Source organism: Perca flavescens, chromosome 15, assembly GCF_004354835.1.
Source record: "Perca flavescens isolate YP-PL-M2 chromosome 15, PFLA_1.0, whole genome shotgun sequence".
NCBI classification, from domain to species: Eukaryota; Metazoa; Chordata; class Actinopteri; order Perciformes; family Percidae; genus Perca; species Perca flavescens.
This window is the reverse complement of record NC_041345.1, coordinates 14,617,511-14,643,935: the sequence shown is the minus strand read 5'-3', so window position 1 is coordinate 14,643,935 and position 26,425 is coordinate 14,617,511. Positions and strand designations below refer to the sequence as shown.

The 26,425-nt window shown below is 45.6% G+C and overlaps 1 protein-coding gene across 4 annotated transcripts in view; it reads left to right on the top strand.

The window, feature by feature from the left end:
• Positions 1-26,425, top strand: part of adgrl1a (adhesion G protein-coupled receptor L1a) — a 165,191-nt gene that overhangs the window by 116,920 nt on the left and 21,846 nt on the right. For all 4 annotated transcript variants that reach the window (XM_028598530.1, XM_028598533.1, XM_028598531.1 and 1 more), the window contains 4 exons: positions 10,015-10,228; positions 11,364-11,473; positions 25,477-25,684; positions 25,905-26,169. In XM_028598530.1, coding sequence (XP_028454331.1) covers positions 10,015-10,228; positions 11,364-11,473; positions 25,477-25,684; positions 25,905-26,169 — 797 coding nt within the window. The remainder of the gene's footprint in view (positions 1-10,014; positions 10,229-11,363; positions 11,474-25,476; positions 25,685-25,904; positions 26,170-26,425) is intronic.

The window sequence follows — 26,425 nt, the reverse complement described above, 5'->3', positions numbered from 1 at the left end:
GGATGGATGGACCTGGTACCATAGTTGAGTCGAGTTGAGCCGATCTATGCAGTGGAAATGAGGCAATAGTGTTGCTCAACCCTAGTAAAGATCATAAGAAAATACTTGATCTGCAAGCACATCCAAAATTAAATTTTTGCACAGAGAGTGTAGACTTTCAGTCCCACAATACAATAATATTAAAATGATATTTTCAAAACTGCAATCTACTCACTAATTCATAAGAATTGATTCTCTGACAGGCTTGTAGCAATAATATCTCGAGAGGAGGCAATAAAGCAGTAGTGCCACTAACCTTGCTATGTGCACTTGGCTTCTTGTTATAATTTGCTGAACAGCATATTGCTTTAATGTGTGTTGTGTAAACTCTAAGCTCTACACTTGTGTACCTATCAGATAGGTCTGAAGAACTGAGCATATTTCAGACAGAGCACTGAAGTTGTGTATGGTATTAGCTAATCTCGCTTTGCCAGACCCTCCTCCAAAGCGCTGAAGGAGGGTCTGGCTACTCCACATAACATTCGGGATGGGAGGAAAATGTGCTCTGGTTTAATGGCATTTCTTTAAACCAATCAGAATCGTCATGGGCGGTGCTAAATTCCGCACAGAGCCGCTGCAAAATAGTTGTGTCAGAGAAAACTGATTGGACAGATGGTCTAGCTAGCTGTCTCAATTTACCATGCAGAGATCTGAGGAGCAGTCAACATTAGTCCTCTTAAAGCTACGGAATTTAAAATTTCAACACAAAGAAAGCGGAAGGAAACGGAAAATACATTACATGCATTCGGTGGAATTTCCTGCAGCACCAGAGCAATCATGGAATTGGAACGCAAAGGATATATAAAAAATAAAATAAAAAAAGACTAGGTACTGGCTGATCAGAATCAGTTGACACTAAAATAACCAATTACATTCAAACTGTTAAGGTTGTGCTGAATTCTTTATTTCATGTATCATATATTGAATAAATTTGGGAAGTGTCCTTAGAGGTTTTTTTTCACTAGATGTTTTCCTTTGACATAAGTTTTAGTTGCAGAATCATAGATAGACAGATGACTTACGTTGGTTCAAATTCAGAACAGACAACTTGCATTTTCAAGTTTCTAATACAGTAGCTTTGTGTTTTATAGACAGAGTCCATCAGAACTGGCTACTGTATGTATGTGTTTATAGAGACAAGTAAATGCTCTCAAGGTGTCTCAAAATTACCTTTAAATGTGTTTTACCATGGTTTTTTCTCTGCCATAAATATCAAATCCACAGGCTTCACCGATACTAAATGCCACTCTAGCAGCTTGTGAATATTGCTGCGTATCATCTGGATTTTACAATAAAGAACTGCCGTAAAGCCTTTTTTTCCAGTTTCTCTCTCTTCGCCTCTCGTGTGTGTTTTCAGGCTTTTGTTGCTTCCTAATTTTACAAGGAGCAGTCTGTTTTTTTCACTTCTCTCACTCCTAACACTCGCCGCTCATTTTCCTCCAATCTCTCTGCTTTCTCTCCCCTAACACCTCAGATATTTCTCCCTTTCTTCCTGCGTCGTGATTTCCTTCCCCTAAACTCCCGTCTTTTTGCTAGACTTCCCTCTCTCTATTTCTATTCCCTCTACTGCTATCATTTTCCTTCTCTCTTCCTTACAGCTTCCCCACCTTCTCTTTTACCTCGTTCCTCTTCTGCCCATCGCCTTAGACCAGGTCTATCCAGCCTTCCTCCTCAATTATCACCCCCCTGGCTCTTTTTTCCTTTCCTTACCCTCTGCCTACCATCTGTTAACAAGGCACATCTCTAGTTGTTTCCCTCCTTTTCTTTTCCGTTCACTCTCTTTTGCCTCTTTCTGTCTTACTCTCGTTTGCAACCTCCTTTGCTCCCTCCCCGGTGCTGGGGATTGCTGTGCTCTTCAAAGCCCTTGGCTGAGAGCAGTAGATCACAGAGAGGCCTGTGTGAGTGAAAGGTTAATGGATGGCCTTTGAACATATATTGGTAGTCGGGGTGGGCGGGAGAAGGAGGGAGAGGCCGACGCGGAGTGGCGGTGTGTTCTTTTAAACCTCCCTTTGAAGATGACGCACACTGCTCTCATGTGTCTGCGCCTGTATACGGGCTGTGCTTTTCTGTTTATTCATTCGTTCACAGAGTTAGTGTACGTGTGTGTGCCCATTTTGTTTGTGTGTTTGTGTTTGCTTGTAGTTGTGTGCGTCAGGGTATGTTAGTATGTGTACATTGATTTGTGTACCGCAAACAAGCTCCTACATAAAGGATTGGGGACTGTGTTCCTGTTTGTGCAGTCGTGTGATAGCTGCCTCTTTTCTCTCAGGGCCTAGCTGCGTAACTTTGAGGCTTTGTAGCCATGAAGGCTGTGGCTACATGGCTACTGTGTGTGTGTGTGTGTGTGTGTGTGTGTGTGTGTGTGTGTGTGTGTGTGTGTGTGTGTGTGTGCGCGTGCGTGCGTGGGTGTGTGTGTGCGCGAGCGTGCGTGTGTTAAAGCATGTCATGGGCTCGAGAATGTTTGCATTTGCTTCTCGTGTGTTTTGGGACTGCAGATTGATAATTACCAGCAGCAGCTTACGGCTGGCAGCCAAGGGGCAGGGAGTGTACAGAGGGGAAGAGAAAGAAAGGCAGGAGGAGGGATGGATGAGTGGAGAGGCTGGTAACACTGTGAGAGGGGGTGAAGGAGGAGAAAAGGATGGGAAGGAAAGGGGGGAAAACTGGAGGTGAAGGGTCAGGACAAGAGGGGGGAATGGAGACATGGAGAGAATGAGAGGAGGGGGAAGAAGACGGGTGGGGAGGGTGAATGAGAGAGTTTCCGGGTGAATGAAATTGGAATAGGGATCGAGGGATGATGCTGAGGTGAAAAAGAAAGAGGAGGAAACATGCAGTATTTGCATGCACACTGCATGTGAACAAGATAGCATACAAGGATAGGAGAGATTTAGTAGTTTGAAATGCATTTTTAATTCATAGATTTCAAAATTCAAGGTACCCGAGCACCCGAAATGCTGCACACAGTAAATACCTACTTACAAACAGATCGATCAGCTAATAAACATGCACAGAAAAAAAAATCACACAGACACACACACTGTCAACAAGTCCAAGCCTTTGGCTTCGCGTAAAAGGAGGTTAATTAAGTGTCTAATGCAGCGGCAGGGATGGGCTTTGACACTTATCTTTCCTAACTGGTCTCTGGATGCGACTTGCAACTCTTCTAAATGCACACACACATCTTTCTGACAGCAGGCCTTGCATGGTACTCACTCAGCTCAGCCCCCACTCTCCTTCACACATTATTTCTCACACGCCCTCCTTTTTCGTATCACTTTCTTCTCTTCAGTCTCTCACCACCTTCCTAACTTTTCTCTCTCTGCTTCTCTCTCTCGGCTCTATTCTCCCTACATCCCTGTGGCTGTTTCCCTGCATCACCTGCAGTTTTACTCAACCACAATGTTTATATGAATCTAGGTCTGACTCACTGTCTGCTGTCCTGCCTCTTGTGATATGTGCTGGGAACAGAGAACAGAATGGAGTTGTGTTGGGCATGTAGCACAGCTCCCATCCCTGGGGAGATGAGGGGGAATATTTTACACCGGGTGAATCTACTACTTTTTTAGGAAGGCTGATTTTTATTTCGGGCTATGCTGTTTCCCCCCGCTGAGGCGCTTTTATTGCATAATTAGGCGCCAAGGCCAGCAATGAAGTGGTTTGACAGTATGAGCACGTCCCGTCTCGCCTCCTTCCTCAAGTTTGTGTGCGTGTTGCTCTGTCTCAGTGGCTTTTTAACCGCTTGTCTTAATCTCTCTGCTATGCCTGCTACTTCCCCCGACAGCAAAGTTTGTCAACACACACACAGTTCTTGAGGTTGAGGGTGGATGGAGTTTAGGGCTTGTGTGTGTTTGCCTGCAATACTTTTGTGCATCATTGCAAATGCATGAGTATGGGTTGCCTTAGGGTGTGTGTATCCCATTTCCAATGGGGCCACATTAAATTCTCTTATGAATGATGTAATGTTATGGGCTGTACTGTAATTCAGTTCAGTTAGAGGACTGGGCTGCTGAGCTGTCTGTGCTAAGTGGATCAGAACAATAGGAGGTCCTCTCTCCCACAAATCTTTCTGCCTCACTCCTCTTATGTCAGTGACCTTGTGCCTCTGCAAAGAACGGTCGTCATGTTCATCTTCTGCCAGCATCTAGGTTGATGGTTTCTATCTTTTTCTATTGTTACCCTGTCTAATTTTCTCTGCCGTTCCATTTCTCCTTCCCTGTGTGTTGGCTTTACTCGGCTCCATCACAGTGAATGTGTGTCATTTTGGCGCTGCTTTGTGTTCTGACCTTATAGCACTACCGGTGACTCCCCATACAGTCACTCCTCATCTCCTCTCCTCTGTCTCCTTCGCCTGTAGGAGACAGGTGGAGGAGTCAGAGGAAGTACAATAGCATCCCAGCTTTTAGGCCAGTGTTACCACCTTCCATCCACACACACACACACACACACACACACTGCCCCACAGGCTCAAACAGCCCCCACCCCACCCTCATGTTAGGCCTTTAGGTTTGTCTCAGGATGTCACTTTGTCACAACTCCTCAGCTTGAAGGCTGCCTAGATGTGACAGTTCTGGCCGCATCGCCTCAGCTTGTCTGTGGTGACAGGCCATGCTCCAGCGAGTCATTACGCTAACTCGCTGTGCTAAATGAGTCGCTAAGATACAGCGCTAAGCTGATAAAGTACTGGAGAAATTGGTCGGGATTATTCTGTGCTAGAGAGGGATTCCCGTCACTGAGACCTCTCAGTTCTGTCCAATGACTGTAACATTACTTGTTGTTGTTGTTACTTGAAACTCATAATGGAGTTAGCTTGTTTGGCCAGAGCTTAATTTCGATGGCATATGTAGATTTATGCAGTATACTTTAATATTCCACTGCTATGTCTGGGGGAAAAAAGAGGATACTCATCTATTAGCCTTAATGCCATTTAAAGTTGATTTTAGGGACAATAATATAACAAGAATCCCACCTCATCAGAAGCATGCACAGGTCTCAACTACTGCTTGTTGAGAATGTTCTCCGGCACTTTGCTTCAGTGCTATGCTAATGACTAACATTAGGAGATGACTGCTGGAACAGACAGTGGGGCTAAGAGGGGCTGCTCACATGTCGGCCCCCGAAAGACAGTCAGCCATCCAGCTAACAAGTCAGCCTTAGGGCCACAAAGCTCCACAAGTATAATATCTTATTGTGATTCCATTGCAAAGTTCCTATCACAGTCCCTGGCTAACTGCAAGGCCAAACCTTCTCACACAATTATTTCTGAGAAAGCACGCTATACAATGTCTGTGATAACACAGTCCAAGGTCAAATTGCCAAAGATGTTGAAATCAAAGTGCGTTCATGCTTGAAAGCACACTGCTGATGATAGAACATTTTTGGTCCTATTTCAATGTAGAGAAATCTTCTATGTCTATTCATACTGTGAACTTTTTAGAATTCTAAATGTACTTTCTCAGTCACGCTTGCTGTAACAAACCAGATTTTCTTTTCATCGATTGTTGGTCACAACTCTTGGTTGTAGGTCATGTCTCCTTATCTCAAAATGCTGTTGGATCTTGGCAAACATTTGTGTGTGTAATGGTAGAGAAAGAATGAGTGTCTGTGAGTTTTTTAGCCATATTATGTTCTTGTCTAAGGGTCCACACATCTATCCACCCTCAGGCTTTAATTACTATGCGAGGATACTGAGTCAAATCCAATCAGCTCTCTCTCTTGCTCTTAATTTGTATGGAGCTTCTATTATGACGCCAACCGCTTCAACCACTCACACCAGCTGCCCTGGAGTGACACCAGGCCCCCTGTCTGTGTGTGTGTGTGTGTGTGTGTGTGTGTGTGTGTGTGTGTGTGTGTGTGAGAGAGAGAGAGAGAGAGAGAGAGAGAGAGAGAGAGAGAGAGAGAGATCTGTCTTTTGAACACTGCCACGTCTATGCATATCAGCTTGTCTTTTATTATCAATTTGTGAGACAATTGGTAACCATTTCTTGTGGAAGACCGATATTAACACTGTTTTATATATCAGGGGAGATGAGTCATAGTCTCACAGTGAGGGATTAGATCTACCTATACATATGGTTGCTGCTAAGAAAGACACTTTGTCATCCAGCTATTATGAGTCTGATAGGCAAGACTAAACGGCCACGTGTGTATGTGTGTGCATCTGTGTGCATCTGTGTGTGTTGGCTGAAGAGACCCTGAAACCTTAATGGATTCCTGCAGAGTGAAGGACAATTGTAGCCCATGGCCAGTCCAAGCTTATCCTCTGCTCATCTCATCTCCGCTCAGAGCCAGCCCCAGCTCCAGCTAGGCCTCAAGCCATCTGGCTGACACACGCACACGCACGCACGCACGCACGCACGCACGCACGCACGCACGCACGCACGCACGCACACACACACACACACACACACACACACACACACACACACACACACACAGGATCCATTGAAGTTAAGTCCCACACTTGTTTGCCATTCAAAAATCTCTGCGTAAATTGGTATGTGAGGTACATCCTGCTGTATTTACACGGTGAATTCCACCTTAAACCTGGAACTTGTCTAACAGTGTAGGTGTGAAATATGTAGGTGTGAAATGTGATACACTATGACAAAAGTAAAGAGTTGAAGGGGTGCCAGAAATAGGCTAGTTATCATGGTTGCTGCCACCATTAAAGTGTACTGGCTTAATAATGGCTGTGCTGAATTTATGGCTAAATATATACTGTAGCAGCTGGGCCAGAAAAAGAAATACTTGCAAAAGATAAGGGATTTTGTTATGGTTTCAGTGTTTTGCTTTGCATTTTGTTCCATTTCTGTTGTCTGTATCCGGTTTTGTAGACTTCTGTTTAGTTTTCTCCCTGTTTATTATGTTTATTCCCTCTTGACTGTGTCCTGTGTTGTGTCACGTTTCTGTGTTTAGTTGTCCTCATGTTTTTTGTCTGTGTTCCTGTTTCCTGTTTTGTTTTGATAGTCTGCTTTCTGTCTTGTCATGTCTAGCTTTACTTTCGGTGTTTTCCCGCCTTTGTTGATTGTCCTGCCCCGCCCTGATGTGTTTCACCTGTTGTATCACCTGTCCCTCATTTGTTAATTACCTCATGTATTTAGCCTCTGTGTTCCCTTTGTCTTTTGTCACATCGTTTTGTGTCCGTGCCTGTTTAGTTTGTGGCCATGCCCTTGTGTTTCCTCCCTGTGCTTTGTGTCTGTTCCTGCGTCTGTATTGCTCCTGCCTATGTTTTTCCCGTCAGTTTATTTTTGTGAGTTTCCAGTCTTGTACTGTCGTTTTACGTTTATTAAATCCCTGAGTTCCACCATCTCCTGCCTGCTTGCCTCTCTCTGCATTTGGGTCCTCACTCTCCCGCCACACACCATAACAGATTTAGGCTCATACCTAACAATCTGTGTATAAAGGGACTGGTGATTTTTTTTTTATGTTTGCATCATTGTGATTCAATAGACTCTTTATATTTAGTTTGAGCCTTAAACACATCACAAACACACCATTCTTGATAAGTGTAAGCTCAGTTTGACTAAATAAACACTTGGCATGTCAATATCTAGTCAGGGAGCTACAAGCAATATATCAGACATAAATATCAGGGTAACAAGCTGAAATTCTTTTGCACAAACACAAGCTGATCATCATAACTAATAGCAATTAAATGGCTCATTATTGATCAAAACAGTGCAGAATATCTGTACTTATTCTGAACTGTCAAAACAGCCTTTTACTAACTCAGCTAACCAACAGCCAAGAAATTAAATTAACATCCCAAGGAGGGGCTGTTTTGCCCAAGCCCTGAGCCCTTCCACTGTAGATATTTGTATTAGCGCTCAATGGCGTGGATGTAAAGTACATTTAACGTGTGGTCTGCCCCCTCTGATAGGGGCTAAGTGGACTGAGTGTGATCACTCCTGGTGGCCCCCTTCAGTTTTACACTCCTCTTGGCTCACTGTGTGGTTTTAATTGCTGGCCAGCTGTACGCTGCTGTGTACTTACACCACAGGGTAGTTAAGAGAACAAGGCCACACACTGACACTATGCATTATAATCCCACTGCGACACCAGGACTGTGTGTGTTTGTATGTATGTGTGTATGCATGCATACATGCAAGTATGTGTGTACTTGACTGTGAACGTGCACACTCATCTGCCCTGTACGTCTGCGCATGTGCTAATTTGTTTGTGTGGGTTTTTGCATTTGTGTGTGGATTTGTTTGTCTGGCCTCGCCTGCTGTTTGCATCTCCGTGTGCTTTAATTAGTATGCGCTTTTGCATCTAGGCCTTTGTGATTTGGCACTGGCACTGCATGCTGGCGAGGCATAAAAGATTTGAAGTCTGTCTGTGCAAGTCATTCAGCCTTAATGGCGTTAGTTACACAACTGAACTCAAGTCCTCGCTGCATAAATGGGTGGCATTTAGAAATATGAGCAAGTCCGATGGCAGTGAATCATGTAGCGCACCGCTGCAGAGCATGTCAGGGATGACTGACATTGACATTGACCCATATGGGCACTCCTTCTGAATGGACAGTGGCTGAAACCTAAGCAGTGCTAGCTCAGTGTCAGGAAGGGAAAACAGCCCCGCTCTGTGGGTTTCAGCACTAACACAAGTGGGAGAGAGGGGCTGACTCAGTGCCCTTGTCTGCTGCTGAGCCTGTCTGGCGGGGGGTCTGGCGGGGGGGAAATGCTGTGCAGTGAGAGCCTCAGTTTACAAAGAACTTCTAAACTTCAGCCTGCTTAAGTGGCGCAAGCACTGCTCAGTTTAGATTTGACAATATGCCCACCATCAGCCAAATATGTGTCCTGTCCTCCCCAGTGACAATAGAGAGGAGAGCTCAGTCAAAGCCTTCTCTTTCAGGACAGTGGAGAGCTCTGCATCTACCAGTCTCTGATGCAGCTCCAACACTTAGGATGTTATTCTCTCAAAATAAGTTCTGTCAGTTCAGGACCATGGACAGCAGCTCTCATAGTCACTGGCATGAGCCTCTGCACAGATAAACACTGGCTGTCCTTTAATGCCACAGAGACCTTTACTGCCAGATCACTTGTCTCTAGGAACTCTATTCTGTTTCTGTGCCCCAGTCTCCACCTGTGCTGGAAGCTATAAAGCCGGCAGCCATTTTGTTATGTGTGTGTGTGTGTGTGTGTGTGTGTGTGTGTGTGTGTGTGTGTGTGTGTGAGGATGAATATAGAGGAGACGTTGGATAGGAATTCAGTTATAGAGAGAGCTGGAAAGACAACAAGTGTCTCTCTCACAGCTCTTTGCAGCCCTCTTTCATGCCTCTCAGCCTGGCTCAGCGATTAACCCTGAGTACCCTGCTGTCCCTGCTGACTCTTCTCCACACAGAGCCCTGCTGCTGGCCTCAGCAGTGCATTGACTTGCCTCTCAGATGGCTGATTAACAGCAGTTGTTGTGCAAATGGTGTACACACCAGAGGTGAAGGTGTACACATACACAAATTTTCTTTCTTTGCTTGTTCTTTGCATGACTTCCTCTCTTATTCAGAGTGAACCCTAAGGTGCTGCTCTGACACCTCGTTGAAGTGGAATAGACTAAAGGATGCTGGGAAGGACAAACAGTTCTTCTTTGGTGTGGGGATGAGTATGATAAGCTGCTGCCCAGTAGGAGTTTGTTAACATTTGAAGCTCTCACAGTTTGTTTCACAAGTGGTGCGATATCTTATTGGAGAAGCTTGTAGCTGCAAATGTCATGCCAATATGTATCTGTGATGTTTCAATGTTCAAACTGGATTGCCAGGCTGTGCTTCAACAGTACTGAACCATTACTGCTCAGTAAAGGCAAGTCGATAATAGCTCATTTGTGTTTTACATGAGGACAATAGGAACCACTTTCATTCTGCCTGCTCTTGTCAAATACTACACATCATTTTTACAATGTGGTCAAATAATAAAGTGCCTCCTAAAAGTATTAAGATTCATTGAATTATCAATAACTTTGCCTCTCTCGCTCTTTCCACTCCAGCTCTGAGCCGGTCAATGATGCCCTTCGGCTTGATGCGTCGAGAGCTGGCATGTGAAGGCTACCCGATTGAGCTGCGCTGCCCTGGAAGTGATGTCATCATGATTGAGACAGCCAACTACGGCCGCACCGATGACAAGATCTGTGACGCAGACCCCTTCCAGATGGAGAATGTGCAGTGTTACCTGCCTGACGCCTTTAAAATTATGTCACAGAGGTAACTATCGATCTGTTTGGATCTTGTGTTTGTAACGAATCAGAGCCAGTTATTGGCCAAGGAAATAAGATATTATTTCACAACTATTTGTCCAGAATTTCCTACTTTTCCTCCTGTGGTGTTGATATATTGTGTGAAATACTGAACTCAGCATCCTTGTCCTGTGCAGAACGCCTCTGCATCTTGGCGAGACATGCATGTGTATGGTGGTGTATGTGTGTGTGTTTAGTTGCCCATACTGTATGTGCGAGAGTGTGTGTATGTGAATGTGTATGTTTTGTTGCATGGGTATTTGTGGGGCTTCCTACAGCTGCTCTCTGTGTTTGCGCTCAGCATTTGCTGCCTCTGAGCTCAGATCAATGGAAGTGCTCTCCCTGCTATCCATCACACATTGGAGGCACAGGGTGCTAGCTTGGGGAGCGCGGAAGGGTGGGGAGGGGTGGAGGGGAGAATAAGGGGGTAAAGGAAGCAGAGCGACTGCCAGAAATGATGGGACGATAGAGTGAGTTCAGCAGAGACTTGAGATATGAAGGGAGTGAGAGACAGCACAGGGGAGAAATGCTAAAACCTGGATAAAGAAGGATTATGTGATCAGAATGAGTGAGTGCATGTGTGTGAGGACGTGTATCTTTTCTTCTGGGTGTTTCTCTGGCTGTGAAAACGTGAGAAGGCATGCAGCGATGCTGTTTAGATATAGGTATGTGCATATGAATGTTTTCCTTGTGCGTGTGGTGTAGAGTATTTGCCTTAGCCCCTGTCGTCCTTCCCTGTTCTCTCACCTCTAATTGCTCCCACTCACAATCCCCCAGGAGAGGAACATCTTACGTCACTCGCCCTCTCTCTGTCTCTTCCCTCCCTATTTCCTTCTCTCTATCCTTCATCCCACTCCTTTTCCTCCGTCCCTCCCTCCCTCTCTGTTTCCCACCTCCCCTCGGGTGCAGCTGTCACATGATCTAGTCTAGTGTGAAATTACTCCCTTCCCTACCGTTCTCTCAATCTTTCAGAGCCTGAAGATGTTTTTTCTGTACCCACTCCTCTTTGTCTTTCTTACAATGGCACTCGTCATTTTTTTATCACTTACTTCCTCCATTTTCTTTCTTTTCTCCCTTTCTTCTCCGTCTGTCTACTCTCGCAGGTGTAATAACCGCACCCAGTGTGTGGTGGTAGCGGGGTCGGACGTGTTCCCAGACCCATGCCCAGGAACCTACAAGTACCTGGAGATCCAGTATGAGTGTGTCCCCTACAGTGAGTACTGAGACCCTGTCATCTCCTCCCACCTCCCCAACCCCTTCACCCCATTCACCGCCCCTCCCATCCCTCCCCTTACCCCTCAACCTAAACCTACTACCCCCCAAAAACCCTCGACAAATGACATTCTCACACTTACACATGCACACTTGCTTTCTATGGCTTTTTTTGACACAAGCAAAACAAAACAAGACAGACAATCATCCTCACCTGCTTTCTCTCTCTCTCTCTCTCTCTCTCTCTCCCTCCCTCTCTGTATCTCTCTCCCTCCCTCTCTGTATCTCTCTCCCTCTCTGTATCTCTCTTTTCTTTCTCTATCATTTACCTACATTGCACAGACACACACATGCACACTATCACACAGAGGGCTAAACCTGTTTTCTTCATCGACAGAGAAACGCAACAGTAGCTGAGAGGGATTTTCACATGGGGGATGGAAACACAGGGTCCGATAAGCATTTCACACACACCCCACTGCAAACATGGGGTCAGCCCTTATTGCCGATCACAGCAGTGTAACACACACCGCCCCAGACTCGCACACTGATTGACCCAGGGGCACGCCACTGCCTTTATCAGGTGTCAAACACCTTTGCTGTCCCTCTGATTTCCAATAAAAATTAAAATTGGGCGCAGTGAGACTGGGAGGCAGGGGGCGTTGTGTATGTGTGCGCTGCACATCACAATAGTAATCTTAACACAAACAGCAAAGGGCTTATTTTAGACCACATGACCTGGAGAGCCACAAATTTTAATGTCCCCATGGTAACGGCTGACTTCCTCACGGCACTGCTCGAGCTCCGGGGCAGGTGTGACATACACACACGCCTGCATGCGCACACACAAACACACGCACACACACAAGTCTACCTCACACTCGCAAAAGGGGGACCCATAGTTGCTCTCTTTCTCTCTACCTCTGACTCGTCCTCCCCTGAGCAAGCACGCGTACACAAACAAGAGCACACTCACACAGCCAAAGGAGCAGACACAGAAAGGATTATATGGTGTTGTGTTGATCCTCGTTCATGTGAAAATCTCCGCTCAGTCTCCCCTCCTCCCTCTCATGTATTATTACTCTGAGCATTGATCCCCTTACTGTGCAGGAACACCTGGCTGGAGGGGAGGGGCAGTGGCGCTCCCCTCCACCGGGCAGAAGCAGAATTGGGATGCAGGAAGGGGTGGAAAGAAAATTGAGGGTGCTGGGGTGGTTGAAATTTGGGAGACATGGATCTTCTTGGGGTGGAGGGGCTGTTTGATTGATCAGGGTGATTCTCTCTGCTTTTTCCTCAGGCACAGTTGTGGCGAGCCACGGGTTCGAGTCACCGCCACGCCGCTAACCTCCTTTGGCCTCTTCCTCTTCTTCATATTCTCCTCTCATCTCTTCTCTCTGAGGTCTCTCACTCATCCTCCTTTTTCTTATGATATCACCTATTTTCAGTTCATGTCTCTTCACTCTTCTCTTTCTATATTCTTTTCTCTCTTTCACCTCCCATTTACACTCAAAGGTCTTTAATCTTCATCCATTGCCCCATTGCCCTCATTCTTCTTCTATTTTTACTCTCTGTCAATCAATCTGCCGAAGTATCTTATCATTCTGTTCAGTCTCGTCAGCTGTCTCTGTCTTTTTTTTTTTTCTTTTACAGGTGAGAAAAATATTCAAATATCCAACCATCCAGCTCTGATGGAGAGGCTCGGAGAAACTCAGGGACTTCCAAGCACCTCTTTCAGTCTTTGCCCTTTCTCTGCTCTGTGCTTTTGTGCCCTCGGTTTACCTTTTGAAAGACTTTGTTGAGTCATGTTGCAGCCACAGTTACAGATAAGAAGTTAGCTGAGTTTCTTGCTATTGGGGATTAGTCTCTGGTGTGACTCTCTTCTTCACTTCCAAGTGGCAAGAAGTGTTCTCCTCGAGTCTCGTCTGCCCTCTGTTCTCTGGTCTTTCAGTCGATGTTAGGTGCGGTCAGACTGACCCTTTCCAGGCGCATGACTTTGTCTGTTAGTCCTCTGGAAGTTCTGTATTGTAGCTTGGTGTCCTGTATTGTACTGTCCATAGAGGGTCAAGGTAGCATTGCTTAGTTGTACCTGCCTTCTTCTCCTCACACATTCTAACCTTGTTTTTTTCCCCCTCTGACTGCACAAGCGAGCTTGCTCTGTTTTCGCGAGGCAATCAAAGGGATGATTAAATAGCTGCTGACTTGCATTTTTCCACCACGTTTGAAAAAAAACTTTTGTTGATTGCATCTGAAGTATGGCGCAGCTTAGAAAATTGGAGGCTGATCCCTCTATGATGAAGAGTCCTGCCTGTTTGAGGTGACATAGAAGAGCCAATTAACCCTGTCCTCTGCCACTCTCCTGTGCTGGAGAAACAGGACCACTTACACACCAACAAGAAATAGTAACAAGTATGCACACATGCGTATGCACACAACTTATACTGCGGGCTGCACTACATGTTTGTTCTCATCTGACAAAGTAAATATGACCTGACACATTCAGACTCAGAGCTGAAACTGTTCATCCCAAAACCTAGTCACCGTCGCACCACACGCCACTCAACTCGGCCACTTTTAATTACCAGGAGAGGGGGCGCGTCGCTCTCTTCAGTTCTGCCTCAGCAGAGATTTGTCAAGATTAATTGAATTTGCTGCTGCTAATCGCTCTGGTAATGCCCCATCGTTCACGTCTGGCTGGGAATGCTGGGCACTCTGGCATCACCCAAGGCTGACGCATGTTTTTCATCGGTTGTCTCGACAAAAAGGTGAACAATAGAGAGATGATATGTTAAGGTTGTGTGTCATAGCAGCTGAGATGGCGTGCTGCCACGATGGCTGTGTGTGATGTTAGTGTTTGACAGGGTCCTCTATGTGCGTGTCACACAGGCGCCATGTTACCAGTCACCTGAAACGGCAAAGTGACAGCCGGAGCCGAGCTGACACACACACACACACACACACACACACACACACACACACACACTGTCTGCTGAGCTCAAACATGGGTCCAGAACGTGTGTGATTGTTGCTGCTCGTAGGATCGCCATGGCAAAATACAACATGCGCCAACAAGTCAAATCATATCTCATCGAGCCAAAAACCCTGTTAGGCCTCCCCGCCATATAGCATTGTTTTTGCCAGCCAGAACAGAGCAAGACAAAACGGCTCAACAGAATTCTCATTTTGCACTGTCACAGCCTGCTGTAGACTGCTGGATTACATTAAAACATCACATATCCATGCATACAGCTTCAACGTGTATTTACTGCAGTGGAAACCCTACACTGCAGTCTTAGCACAGATGTACACTGAGTCAAAGTAAATCTACCCTGCAAGAAAACTCTACCTGTCCCCCCTCTTCCTCCAGAACACAGTACTACATCATTATTGACTCCTAATGCTCCTGATTCGGGCCATCCATGCTAGCCATGGCAGAGCCATTAGACTTAGTGTTGTGCCTCTGCTACTTCATCAGCTGTGATTTATCTTGTTGATATGCACAGTGCAGGTAGCTGAAGAACTGCCTTTAAAAGTGCCTGCTCAGGCAGTACAGAAGAGATTCTACAGAGCTTCTTAGGTAACTCCATATTCTCCACCTTTACATTTATATATTGTGGCTCTGCCACTGTTTCACTTAATGAAATTGATTCTTCCCCACAAATGTATTTAATGCTGCCTACTCATTACGAGACACTGCTTTTTGGACACAAAGCCGCTGGAAATGATAGTAGACTTGTTGGGAAGATTTTGTCAGCAGAAGGAATAATGGAATTCTTATAAGTTTTTTGACAGGAGGAAAAGGAAACACTTTTTTTATATATGAAAATTAAATTCTATTAATATGTATAGGGGCACCATTAGACGTGGGACTCATAAATGTTTGGTGAATGAGAAGCAGAAGGCTTTTCTTAGGTTGTGGAAAGGAATGACTCTTTACCGTAAAAAATGTAGAGAAAAGGGAAGGAAGAGGACGGAATAAGCTGGAGAGGACACACTATCTCTCAGCACAGTGAAAGAGACAGAGGAGGCTAAGTTGTCCTGCAGTACAACAATATGTGTGTGTGTGTGTGTGTGTGTGTGTGTGTGTGTGTGTGTGTGTGTGTGTGTGTGTGTGTGTGTGTGTGTGTGTGTGTGTGTGTGTGTGTGTGTGTGTGTGTGTGTGTGTGTGTTTCTAGTTGTACTCATTAGTGTGGGAGTAATTGATAGGGTTGTAGAGAGCGCTGAGCAGAGTGATTAAGGGGAGAGAGGGCACTGGCTTATTTCTCAAAAGGGCCCTGAAAGAGAAATGCTGAATGAATCAGACAAACAACCAAGGTGGCCTTAAACTAACCTCCTGCTCACTGTGAGGACAGTTTGATGAGTTTCTGTCTCTTTTCTCTGTGTATATGTGTGTGTGTTTCCTTAGGTACGTGTGATGATCTTACGTGTGGCTTTGCTTCGTGTCTATTTTTCAGGACAACTAAGAGCAGAAGAAATGAAGTCAACAGTCTTCCACCGACCCTATTCTTCTTCTCCCTTTCTGCAGCACTGAAGAAGTTTTCTATCTTTTTTTCTATCTCTCTCTCTCTACAGTACATGTCACCGCTGTGCATCAAACATGTCATTTTCCCCGTGTTCAAGAAAACATAGTCAGTGGTACTTTTATAACCTTTAGAATACCATATTTTGAGGACAAGTGGACAAGCTCTGCCACTCTGAAAAACTCCATATGTTCCCCCCTGCAGTTGTTTCAGTGAGGATGAAAGCTCTGGATGCTCTCTGGTCGGTCCCTTGCTACCCTAACCTTGGAGCTAATGATTGCACTCACAGTTGGTGGCAGGGATGTAATGCTTCCTTGCCCACTGCCCCAGCTTCACAGGACTCGCATTCATAGCTTTGCCATGTTTACCCCTCTAGGCTGAAAATGGCTACCAGGTCTTCATGGAGGTTGTTTGTCCAGTTTGATCTTGGCATACAAAGATAAATGATCAGTGTTGCTGCTGATACTGATGCTGCCTCTGCTGGATTGCTGCCAAGATGCAAGGCCATCCCCCACACAGATCAGGCTACTGCTGCTAACGCTCCCTTTTTAAATTTTTATTTTGCTCGCTATTTGTCTCTTTACATCTCTCTCTCTCTGTCTCTCTCTCTTGCTCGCTCTCACCTTTTTTCTTCCTTTATGGGCAACCCTGCAAGGTGTCGTGACAATTTCACAGGGCTCCCCGGAGACATCAGACTTACCACGACACATACATGACAATCACGGCCGCAGCGGGGATCTACCAGCCATGTGCCTTTTGATACGTCTTTTCCCGAGAGACACTTCCGCCCCAGCAAACACAGATGGAAGGCATGTGCCAGCGCTGTAATGTGAAAGGCCAAGCTGAGATCCTTGCTAGCTTCTCCTCGAGTGTCCAGCTGCTCACAGACCTCCCCAGACGAGGCGACACAAGCAGGTGCTAAACAGCGTCATGGATGTGGAGGGAGCCACGCCTTACCTGCTCGAATCAGCTGTGGCCATGGTGTGACTTCAGCAAACCATTCGTGTGTGATGAGCCCGCCAGACATTTCTCTCATCTCTCTGTTGTCCCTACCCTGTTTTTTTCTCCCATCCCCCCGATCTTGTCTCTTGGTTTCACTCTGTTTTTCTGAGGCGTTCCACTCTGTCAAGCCCTCCCTTTCCCCTGTTGTTTGTTCTCTTTTTCTTTGATGAGCCAGACTCGGCCAGGCACGCCGGCAGCTCCCCATTGATTGGCCGGTCGATGGGTTGAGTGTTATCGCTGGCTTCTATAGCGAGCATCCTGACTCTGTAAATTGCGCAAAGCCAAAAGCACGCCTTTCTTTAGATCAAGGGACCACTCTAATGTCAACACAAACTGTACTTTGAGAGAGAGAGGAGAAAAGAGGGAGTCAACGATCCCTCCGAAGACAACTAGCCACAGATAGAGACATCCTCATCGCCACCTTTCCATCTACCATCTCTTTCCCATTCTTTGTTTACTTCCACAGCTAAAGAAGACTACAGCACAAAGATGCTCTCCCTTTTCCTCATTTCTGTCCCCAACAGGTTCCTGGAGCTGTACTTTGGGGCGTAAGGGAAAGTGGGAGGGATGTGGCAATAAGCGGGGTGGAGGTGGGGTCGAGAGTGTGTGGTTGGGGGAGGATTGTGTTGTTGGGGGGTTTATTGATAAAGCTGAAATTAAATGGAAATTAATTTAAACCCAGGTCAGGCCATTTTCCCTCCTCATTTTCCATTTGAGCCATCCTTTCTCTGAGTAGCCAACCATAACACAGATAGATAACTTGCTTTAAAAAAAGAGCAAGAGAGAGAGAGAGAGAGAAAGGACAGCATTTTATTTAATCTCAATTTTCTCTTTTTTCCTGCACCTGTTTTTCTTTCGTTCTCTCTACTTTCCCTCTCTCTCTCTCTCTCTCTCTCTCTCTCTCTCTCTCTTTCTCTTCCTTACTGTCTTCCTCTTTTCTCTTTCTATCTCCTTTCTCCTTTTTCCGATGCTTGAATAGAAGTGGATCAAAAAGGTAAAGACCACAATGAACATAACAACCACAGCTCGCCCCTTCCTCCCTTCCCCTCCTCCCTTGTCTTCCTTCCTCCCCCCATATCCCCTCCTAACCCAGCACCTTGTGTAGTGGTCATGTTTGATGTTGATATCCCTCCTTTTTCTTTCTCAATCTCTACTCACCTCCTCTGCCCTTTTCTATTTATCTCTCTTTGAACTATAACCAAAACTCTAAAATCCTTTTAGATTTCCTCCTTGGTTCTGATGACACCAGCCTGACCTGCACGCACGCACACACACTCACTTGCACAGACACACAAAAATGCATCATGGGAGGCCAGTCCAGTATCTATGAGAGATAAACGAGATATTAACTTCATTCCTTTTCTGTACGACATAGCACATCTCAGCCTGAATTTACAGACAACATACATTCATATCATCTCATGGATGGCAAATCTCTCTCTTTTTTCAATCCCTTTCCAAAACTATCTTACACTGTTGGCTCTCATACACCTAACAATTCACATTTCTCATTACATTTCTCAAGTATCTTTCTACTTATTTTGCTTTTGAGATTTATTTGTCCCTTCAGATCTAAGAAAAAAAATCCTCTCTTTACTTTACTCAGCTGACCCTTATCTCCATACTGTATCTCTACCCCTCTTTTTTTTGGTTCTCAGGATAACACAGTAACTGGCCAAAGTTGCTCTCAGTATTATTTTTACAGTATCCCATTTCCAGGTGCTTCAGTGTCCTCTCATTTTGTCTCTTCCTTTTTCAATTAATCACACTTCCATTTAACTCTTTTTCTCTCACTGTCCCCTTACTTCTTGTTTTTTTCTGTTGTGTTTCTCATCCTCCCTTTCTCTTCTTCTCTTTCTCTCGCCTTACGCAGATTGGTTTATCTCTCAGATCACATCTGGCCATCACAAGCAGCTGCAGGCTCTTTTGAGTGGCTCTTACACTCCTCTTCGACCTCTCTTCTCCCTCTTCCCCTTTCTTTCTACAGTTTGTCACTGCCATCTCGCTGCTCTCTTTATTACACATGCACTGTGAACTTGTGCCCCCCTTATACCCGTCCACATCAGTCAATCCCTCCTGGTTCCTTATGTGTTCAATGAGGCTCCGGAGGGGGAGGAGAGGGGAGGGGATAGCAGAGGGAGGTGTATCCCCTGTAGGGAGTGCTCCAGCTTCTTGTAATGGCCTCTCTGCAGCAGCATGGCCTTGCTTGAAGCAGTCCTAAAGAGCCCCAATCAGCATGGCTAGGCACCTCAATCACTAGCTTCTTAAAAAGGAGAGATAGACCTGACCTATACCCAAGGTCAAGATGAGAGTAGTGGTCATCAGTGCCAGAGTCCCCAATGAGCCCTAACTCCCTCTCTCAGGTCCTCACCCTCGTCAACTCTCTCTGAACCCCCCACCCCTACTCACATCTGTCTCGTCTTAAGCCATTTCCCTCTCTGGCCCCATGGCTGGATCCATATGTTGGAGGAATTAACTCCTATAGAGGTTGGCATTAACTGGTTTATGGACCCCTTTCTCTGTCGTCGTGTCCATGGCTTTTCATTAACATGGATCATTGTCTCACATTTTTCTACCACTGCAAGCAGCCATTTTAGCTCACTCTCCCTGCTTGCAGTGGAATTGCAAGCTACAAAATCCTCCTCTTCCTGCTTCCGCCTCCCCCAACTGGTTATTTTTATTTACTACTCTTCCTCCCACTAACACTAAAGAAGAATACCCCTTTCCTCTGTCTGCACTGACCCCACCTTAATCCATCCATCCCTCCACTGCTGCTAAACACACTTCCTTTCTCTGTTTATGGCTGACTTAACATTCCAGACCTGTGTCTTGACCATGTCTGTCAAATTAATCCTCACTGATTGATCAGCTGATTGACAGATTTGGATTGGGATGACGTGCACATGCAGTGATGATGTCACATGCAGGAGATCCTGTTCAATGAATGTCCAACACTCTGTCAACCTACCTACTGTTAGGCTATTTTAAGACTATGTCGGCATCAGCCATCTCTCCTTCTCACCACTCCCTCTGTACCTTTCTCACCCTTTTTGCTGAAAGTCTAGCAGAGTACACTACCACATCATTACTGTATTTTCTTCATCACTGCTGACAGAACCTAACTAGTGTCCACCATACTTTTCTCACCTCCAGTCTGTTAGCTTCTGAAGGAAAGAGGAAAGAGAAGGAAGCAGTGTGAGACCACTGTGAACAATCCTGGTGTTTCTGAGTGTGTGTGTGTGTGTGTGGGGGGGGCACAGCATACAAGGACAGAGCTATCACTCACACAAACAGCTGAACAGAGGGATTGAGTGAGAAACCACTGCATCATGTGACAGGAAAGCACAAAGAATCACTGGGAATGGAGAAAGAGAGGGAGAGCAGTCGCTATAGTGACGATAAGTCAGGCAGCATCGCCTCATTAGGAATTACCCACCACACACAAGCACAGTCATGTGACCGAGGCAGTGCAGACACCCTATTGGGTGGATTGACTGTAAATGCAGAAGTCATTGCATTGTTAGAGCCAAACAAAAGAGAGGTGAGTGAGTGAGGCAGGTGGTCATAAATATAAATCACAGCATCTGGTTTCAGGACCTTTTATGGAGAGACAGCACCTCTGGGAGACCCAATTCAGAGTATGAACATGCAGGGCGGTGGCAGGCTAGGCTAGGCTAACGTTACAGCCATGCAGGTTTACTGTTACCCCACAGCTCAAACCTCAGTCAGTATACAATATTGCATGTCCCACTGTCATCTACTGTATCTGCAGCCTGTAGCCATGTCCAGATCAACTTTCCTGTCACTCAGTGTCAGCTTCACTCCAAGGCAGATAATATGTTTCTTTCAATGGACACTATCTAGCAGTTGCCAGCTTTTGGTCTCAGTGAAGGGTATTCTCTGGGGTGAATGTTTGGGTTGATAAAGATGCCAGTTTGACACCTGCCTCATTCACTGTCTGGACAGTGTATACGTGCGGGCATTGTCTGAGAGTGTGTTTGTATAAGGGTGTGTGTCTGTGTGTGTATATGTCTGTGCATGGCTGTTTGTATTGTGTTTTTACTCCCAGGACTTGACCCCCTTGTAGTCTATAAGGAAGCAGAAACACAATGGGAGCCTCTCCCATCTCCTTCCTTATTTCTCTCTTCTCTCTGTCACTATATGTCACTCCTCAGCAGATTAACTCACTCCTAATTCTCATTTCACAGGAAATAACCTATTTACTCTCTCTTACTCCACTCCTCTCTCTCTCTTCTTATTTGCACACACAGAACACGCTCACATCCTTCTTCATGCTTTCTTCTTCTCTCTCTCCCTCTCTGTCTTTCTGAGTCTGAACTGCACACATGCATGCCTACACACACACACACACACACACACACACACACACTAATGGGCTCATGAATGCACATCAACATACCATCAGGAGACCCACTTTACACTCATGCACACACTAACCCTTAAAGCCCATTAACTGTCCAGCATGGACGCGGGGTAACATGCCATGCTCAATTCTGCCCCCTGCTGCCTGCGTGCTGCACCTGCCAGTAACAGGTGTAGGATTCAATTAGAACAGCATGCTCTCAGCAGTCAGTTCTATTAACAGGCCATGACTATGGACTGGGCAAAGGCTTGGGCCAGCAGAGCCCTCAGATCAAAAAACAACAACAACCAAAAAAACAAACAATCAATGAGAACGCCACTTTTGAAACAGCTGCCAACTGTTGGCAGGGGGGTGTTTAGATCTTCAAAGTCATACATTAACCATCACCATGATGCTGTCACATCAAACATAAAAACACCATGGATTGCAGAAGACAACCAAAATGAATGGTCTAAATTTAGCCTAAAGCTGTCAGCGCTCACTTTTTTTTGCGTTACCAGTCAATCACAAATTGCTGCAAGACACTAATGGGAGATATTTACTGTCAGTTTCAGGAAAGTACAGGCACTTTAATCATTTTATACTGCAGCCTCATATTGACAAGTAACAGCTGACCTGTGCCGGGGAAAAGGATTAGAGAGATAAATAGTCAGTTCTTACAGTAGTATTTCCCTGTATGTGTGGCAATAATTGGCATGCTAGAGTATGATAGCTACAGCCTGAGTTTTAATCCCTGATAAGGTGAGTTTCATTAGCCATCTGGCTAGTTTGTAGGGTAAAGTGTTGTGTCTGAGCTGCCTGGAGACTTCACTGGGATAATCACGACTGCAAGATTTCCATCCGCCCCAAAAAAGGAATTAATCTATTAATCTAACTATCTCACATAATCCCAGATGGATTTTACTCCAGCTAACCTGCTTTAGCCAGAATAGGATAATGCCTAATCTCAAGATTTACGCCTAATGCCTAATGCCTATTGCCTATTGCCCAATACCTCATTCATGCTATAGTCATAATAGCCTTTTGTACCATAGGCTCTACTGTTAGGGTTTGGCTGCTCCGTTTTCCCACTGCTACGCCCTTCACAGTTAGCGGGAAAGAGAGGGAGGCAGAGTGAGGGAGAGACAGAAAGAACTGGTAAACAGGAAGGCTGGGGAGCACAGGTCAGAGTTAAAGCCCCCTAGGCAGGGTTTGCAGGGTGTGAAGCGTGAGCACTGTTTCTGTTTGGCCTGTGTGTGTGTGTGTGTGTGTGTGTGTGTGTGTGTGTGTGTGTGTGTGTGTGTGTGTGTGTGTGTGTGTGTGTGTGTGTGTGTGTGTGTGTGTGTGTCCACATGGCCTGTGTGTACAGCCTGGAGGCCGCTGATGATCCCCTTTGACACTGGGCCCACCCAACGGCTGGTTCATTAGAATAAACCAAGGCTTGCTGATCGGCAGCCACCAGGGTTCATACGGGAGAGGAGGGAAGAGCGAGAAGTATGGAGGAGGAAGGCAGAGGATGACAGACTGTTAGTCCATGCTGCGCTGCAGTGTTATTGTGATGATGAGCCGAATAGAGTACACACTGTTACCAATTTAAGACAGGGCTGGAAGGTTAGGTGCAATAATGAACAGAATCATATATTTTTTGGGGGGGGAGGGGCACTGTGGTGGGTACAATGTAGTGAGTGTAAATTGTATTGCAATGATTGTAACCAACAACTACTTTGGCACCATGATAGATTGTAGGGCATTCTCGTCTCTTACCTGTATAGTATTATAGGTAGTCATGACTCAGCACATTACCCCTCTTCCTCTAAAGCTCTGAAATAAGGAATAATATGGAAGCTTTTCTGCCCTTTACTGTACTGCAATACATATCAGTTTCACTGTATTGTGGCAACAAATAAGATGAATGCTAGCATTCATATTAATACTTACTTTGCTTTGGTTGGCCATCCTTTTTGTAACTGTAGAGAATAGGCTTGCATGCTTGTGTTTCTTTGTCCTTTATTCTACCTTGAGGCAGAGTGTTCCTGGCTTTGTTTATGGGTCACCTACATGCAGAGCCGCTGCTTTGCTTTCTGCATGCTGTTTATTTCTCTATTTACGGTAGCATTGTACTTTTGAGGCAGTGTCCTACTTTTAGTGGTTGTTTTCTTTTACTTTATAGCTTTCTGCGCTGATAAAACCCCACCCTTTACGGCCTTTATTTGAAATGCTTTGGTGCACAGCTTCCGTTTATTTGCAGTGAACTCATGCTGTGTCCAGATTGATAAAAATGCCATTTTATTGTGGTGTGAGGGAGAGTTGGCATAGATGTTAATCAAAAAATTCATTGTTCAGCTGTAAGTGAAAGTGCCAGATTTAACCATTGCTCTGAACATTATTTTGCATATTTCAGTCACCCACGTTCATATTTGCAAAGCAAACACCTCAGGCGTCTTTGCTTTCCAGGGAGCATTTTGGTTTGACAATAGAGCGTGACAAGCCTCCTCCCTGTGAAGAGTTTGTATTCAGAGTGTTTGTTTATGCCTGAGCTTGATTAGATTCCTGTTTGGCTGCCGGTCTCAATCCCTGTTGGACCCCCTCAGACAAAACAGGCTAATTCCTAAGTGGCCCAGCACCACAGATCACCAGCCACTAACAACAACAGCAGCATGACAGACAGCGAAAAGAAAAAGCTGGATTTCCAAAAGCCTGAAGCTTCTCCATTTCTCTGTTATGATTCTCCTCCTGCTCCAGACTCCATGCAATATTCAAGACAGTTAGAGCCTACACTGATCCATCACTCTAACAGTCACTGTGTGGCAGTGTGTGCATGCATGTTGTGTGTTGTGTGTTATCCTGGTGTGTATTGGGATTTTGTGTGTGTGTGTGTGTGTGTGTGTGTGTGTGTGTGTGTGTGTGTGTGTGTGTGTGTGTGTGTGTGTGTGTGTGTGTGTGTGTGTGCGCGCGCGTGCTGTATGTCATCTGTGTCCAAGTGCCCCTGCAGTGACCAATTAGTTCAGAGATGCGTTCAATCATGAGGTGACCAGCAGGTGTCTAATTCTGTCGCAACCCCAAGCCAGAGAGCCACACAAATAAGCTGGCAGAGGAGACGTGGGGACTCCTCAGCTGTTTTATTCTGTAGTGCCTCCAACACTCTCTCGCTCTCTCTCTCTCTCTCTCTCTCTCTGGTACCCCCGTGATGTCAGAGTGGCGAGGATGCCAGCAGCTTTCCTCATAGATCACCTGACATGCCCAGTGGTCCCAGGGTACTCTCTCTGTCAGGCAGGGACACACTGCATCAGCCAGCCAATTTACACCAGTCCCCAGTGGATGACCTCCACCTGCCTAAAGTAGACATCTTCTGTGTGTGTGTATGTGTGTGTGTGTGTGTTTGGTATATAGATTGTGTGTAAGGGTTCCCGTGTATTTTTGTGTGTGCATCTACATATGTCTGTTTGGAATAGGGACTGTAATTTGTATCTGTACATATCTGTGCGTCCGGTATGCGTGTGAGTGTGTGAAGCCGAGTTTCAGTTACAGAGAAAGGGGAGGCCTGGCCAACCTCACATCTTTACCCCAGGATGCTTGTTTCTTTGAGGCATTACTCTTGACTGAGAGCCAAATTTGAGTACTAATAAAACAAGCTGCACAATTACTGTTTTACCACCCAGTAGCAGAAGAGAGAAGCAGAGGCCTTTGAAATAGAAAATGCACGATCAAATAAAAAGTAGGCCAAGATAAATTAGATTAGAGACTACATCTAAGCCATGGCAGCACCGAGAAATCTCCCATTTATCATATCCAGACGCTTTCCGACCACAATGCTGATGTTCTACAAATGAGCTTTTATATGTTCCTTCATTTTAAATTTGATATTGTACCTCACCTCACCACCCTACTCTCCCATTCTCTTCCTACTCTTTGTCTCCTTTTCAATTCTCTTACTTTTATCTACTTTCTTCCGTCCCCTCCATGTCTCTCTCCTGTTCTATATTCCATGGTCTTTGGCCTTTCCCCGTTTCCTCTCTCCCTCCCCTGCCATCTTCATTTTATCTTCCATTTTTACAATGCTTTGTTTTCATTCTGTCTCTTCCTTTTTTCCTTTTTTGCTCCAACACACCTCCTCTGCTCCAGTCTTTGTGTGTCCGGGGACGCTGCTGCGAGTTCAGCCGGCTAGCTTACTGCAGGAGGCTGAGCACCAGGCAGGGGCGTGGTGTAAGGACCCGCTGCAGTCTGGGGACCGTCTCTACGTCATGCCCTGGACCCCCTATCGCACTGACATGCTGTATGAGTATGCCTCCTGGGAAGACTTCAAACAGAACCGAGCCACAACCACCTACAAGTGAGGGCGCCTCCAACTGTCCTGGATGATCAAATAGCATCTGCTGCTGTATTGATTTATTGGCTTTTGATGTGGATATGGACGGTGATAGCAGAATGATCCAACTGTGGTGTCAGCTTGCTCACAGTGAGGCCATCTTGTAGGATTGTGTCATGCAGAGTAGATGAATTGACTTGTTCTCCTGATTTTCTGCACCACTCATGTGATTCTCTCTCAACAGGTTGCCCAACAGAGTTGATGGCACAGGGTTTGTGGTGTACGATGGTGCAGTGTTTTACAACAAAGAACGCACACGAAACATTGTAAAGTATGACTTGCGGACACGCATCAAGAGCGGCGAGGCCATCATCACAAACGCCAACTACCATGACACCTCGCCCTACCGCTGGGGAGGGAAATCGGATATTGACTTGGCTGTGGATGAGAACGGCCTCTGGGTAATCTATGCCACTGAGTCCAACAATGGACGACTGGTGGTCAGCCAGGTGGGTGAACAGCACTGTACAGAGGGGGATGAGATGTGGATTATAAATGCAGGAGTAGATTATATAAAAATTTCATCTGACTAGTCAGGCGAAAGGTCATATGTCACACATGAATTACTTACTATTGAGATTACACCGGTGCGCTGACAAACGAGATGTCGTTGGCCCGTAAAAAGAGTCACAAAAAATCATCTGTAAAAGGTTAAGTCTAATTTCAAATCCCATCATTTCCAAAAACTAATCTTAAGGTAAATAT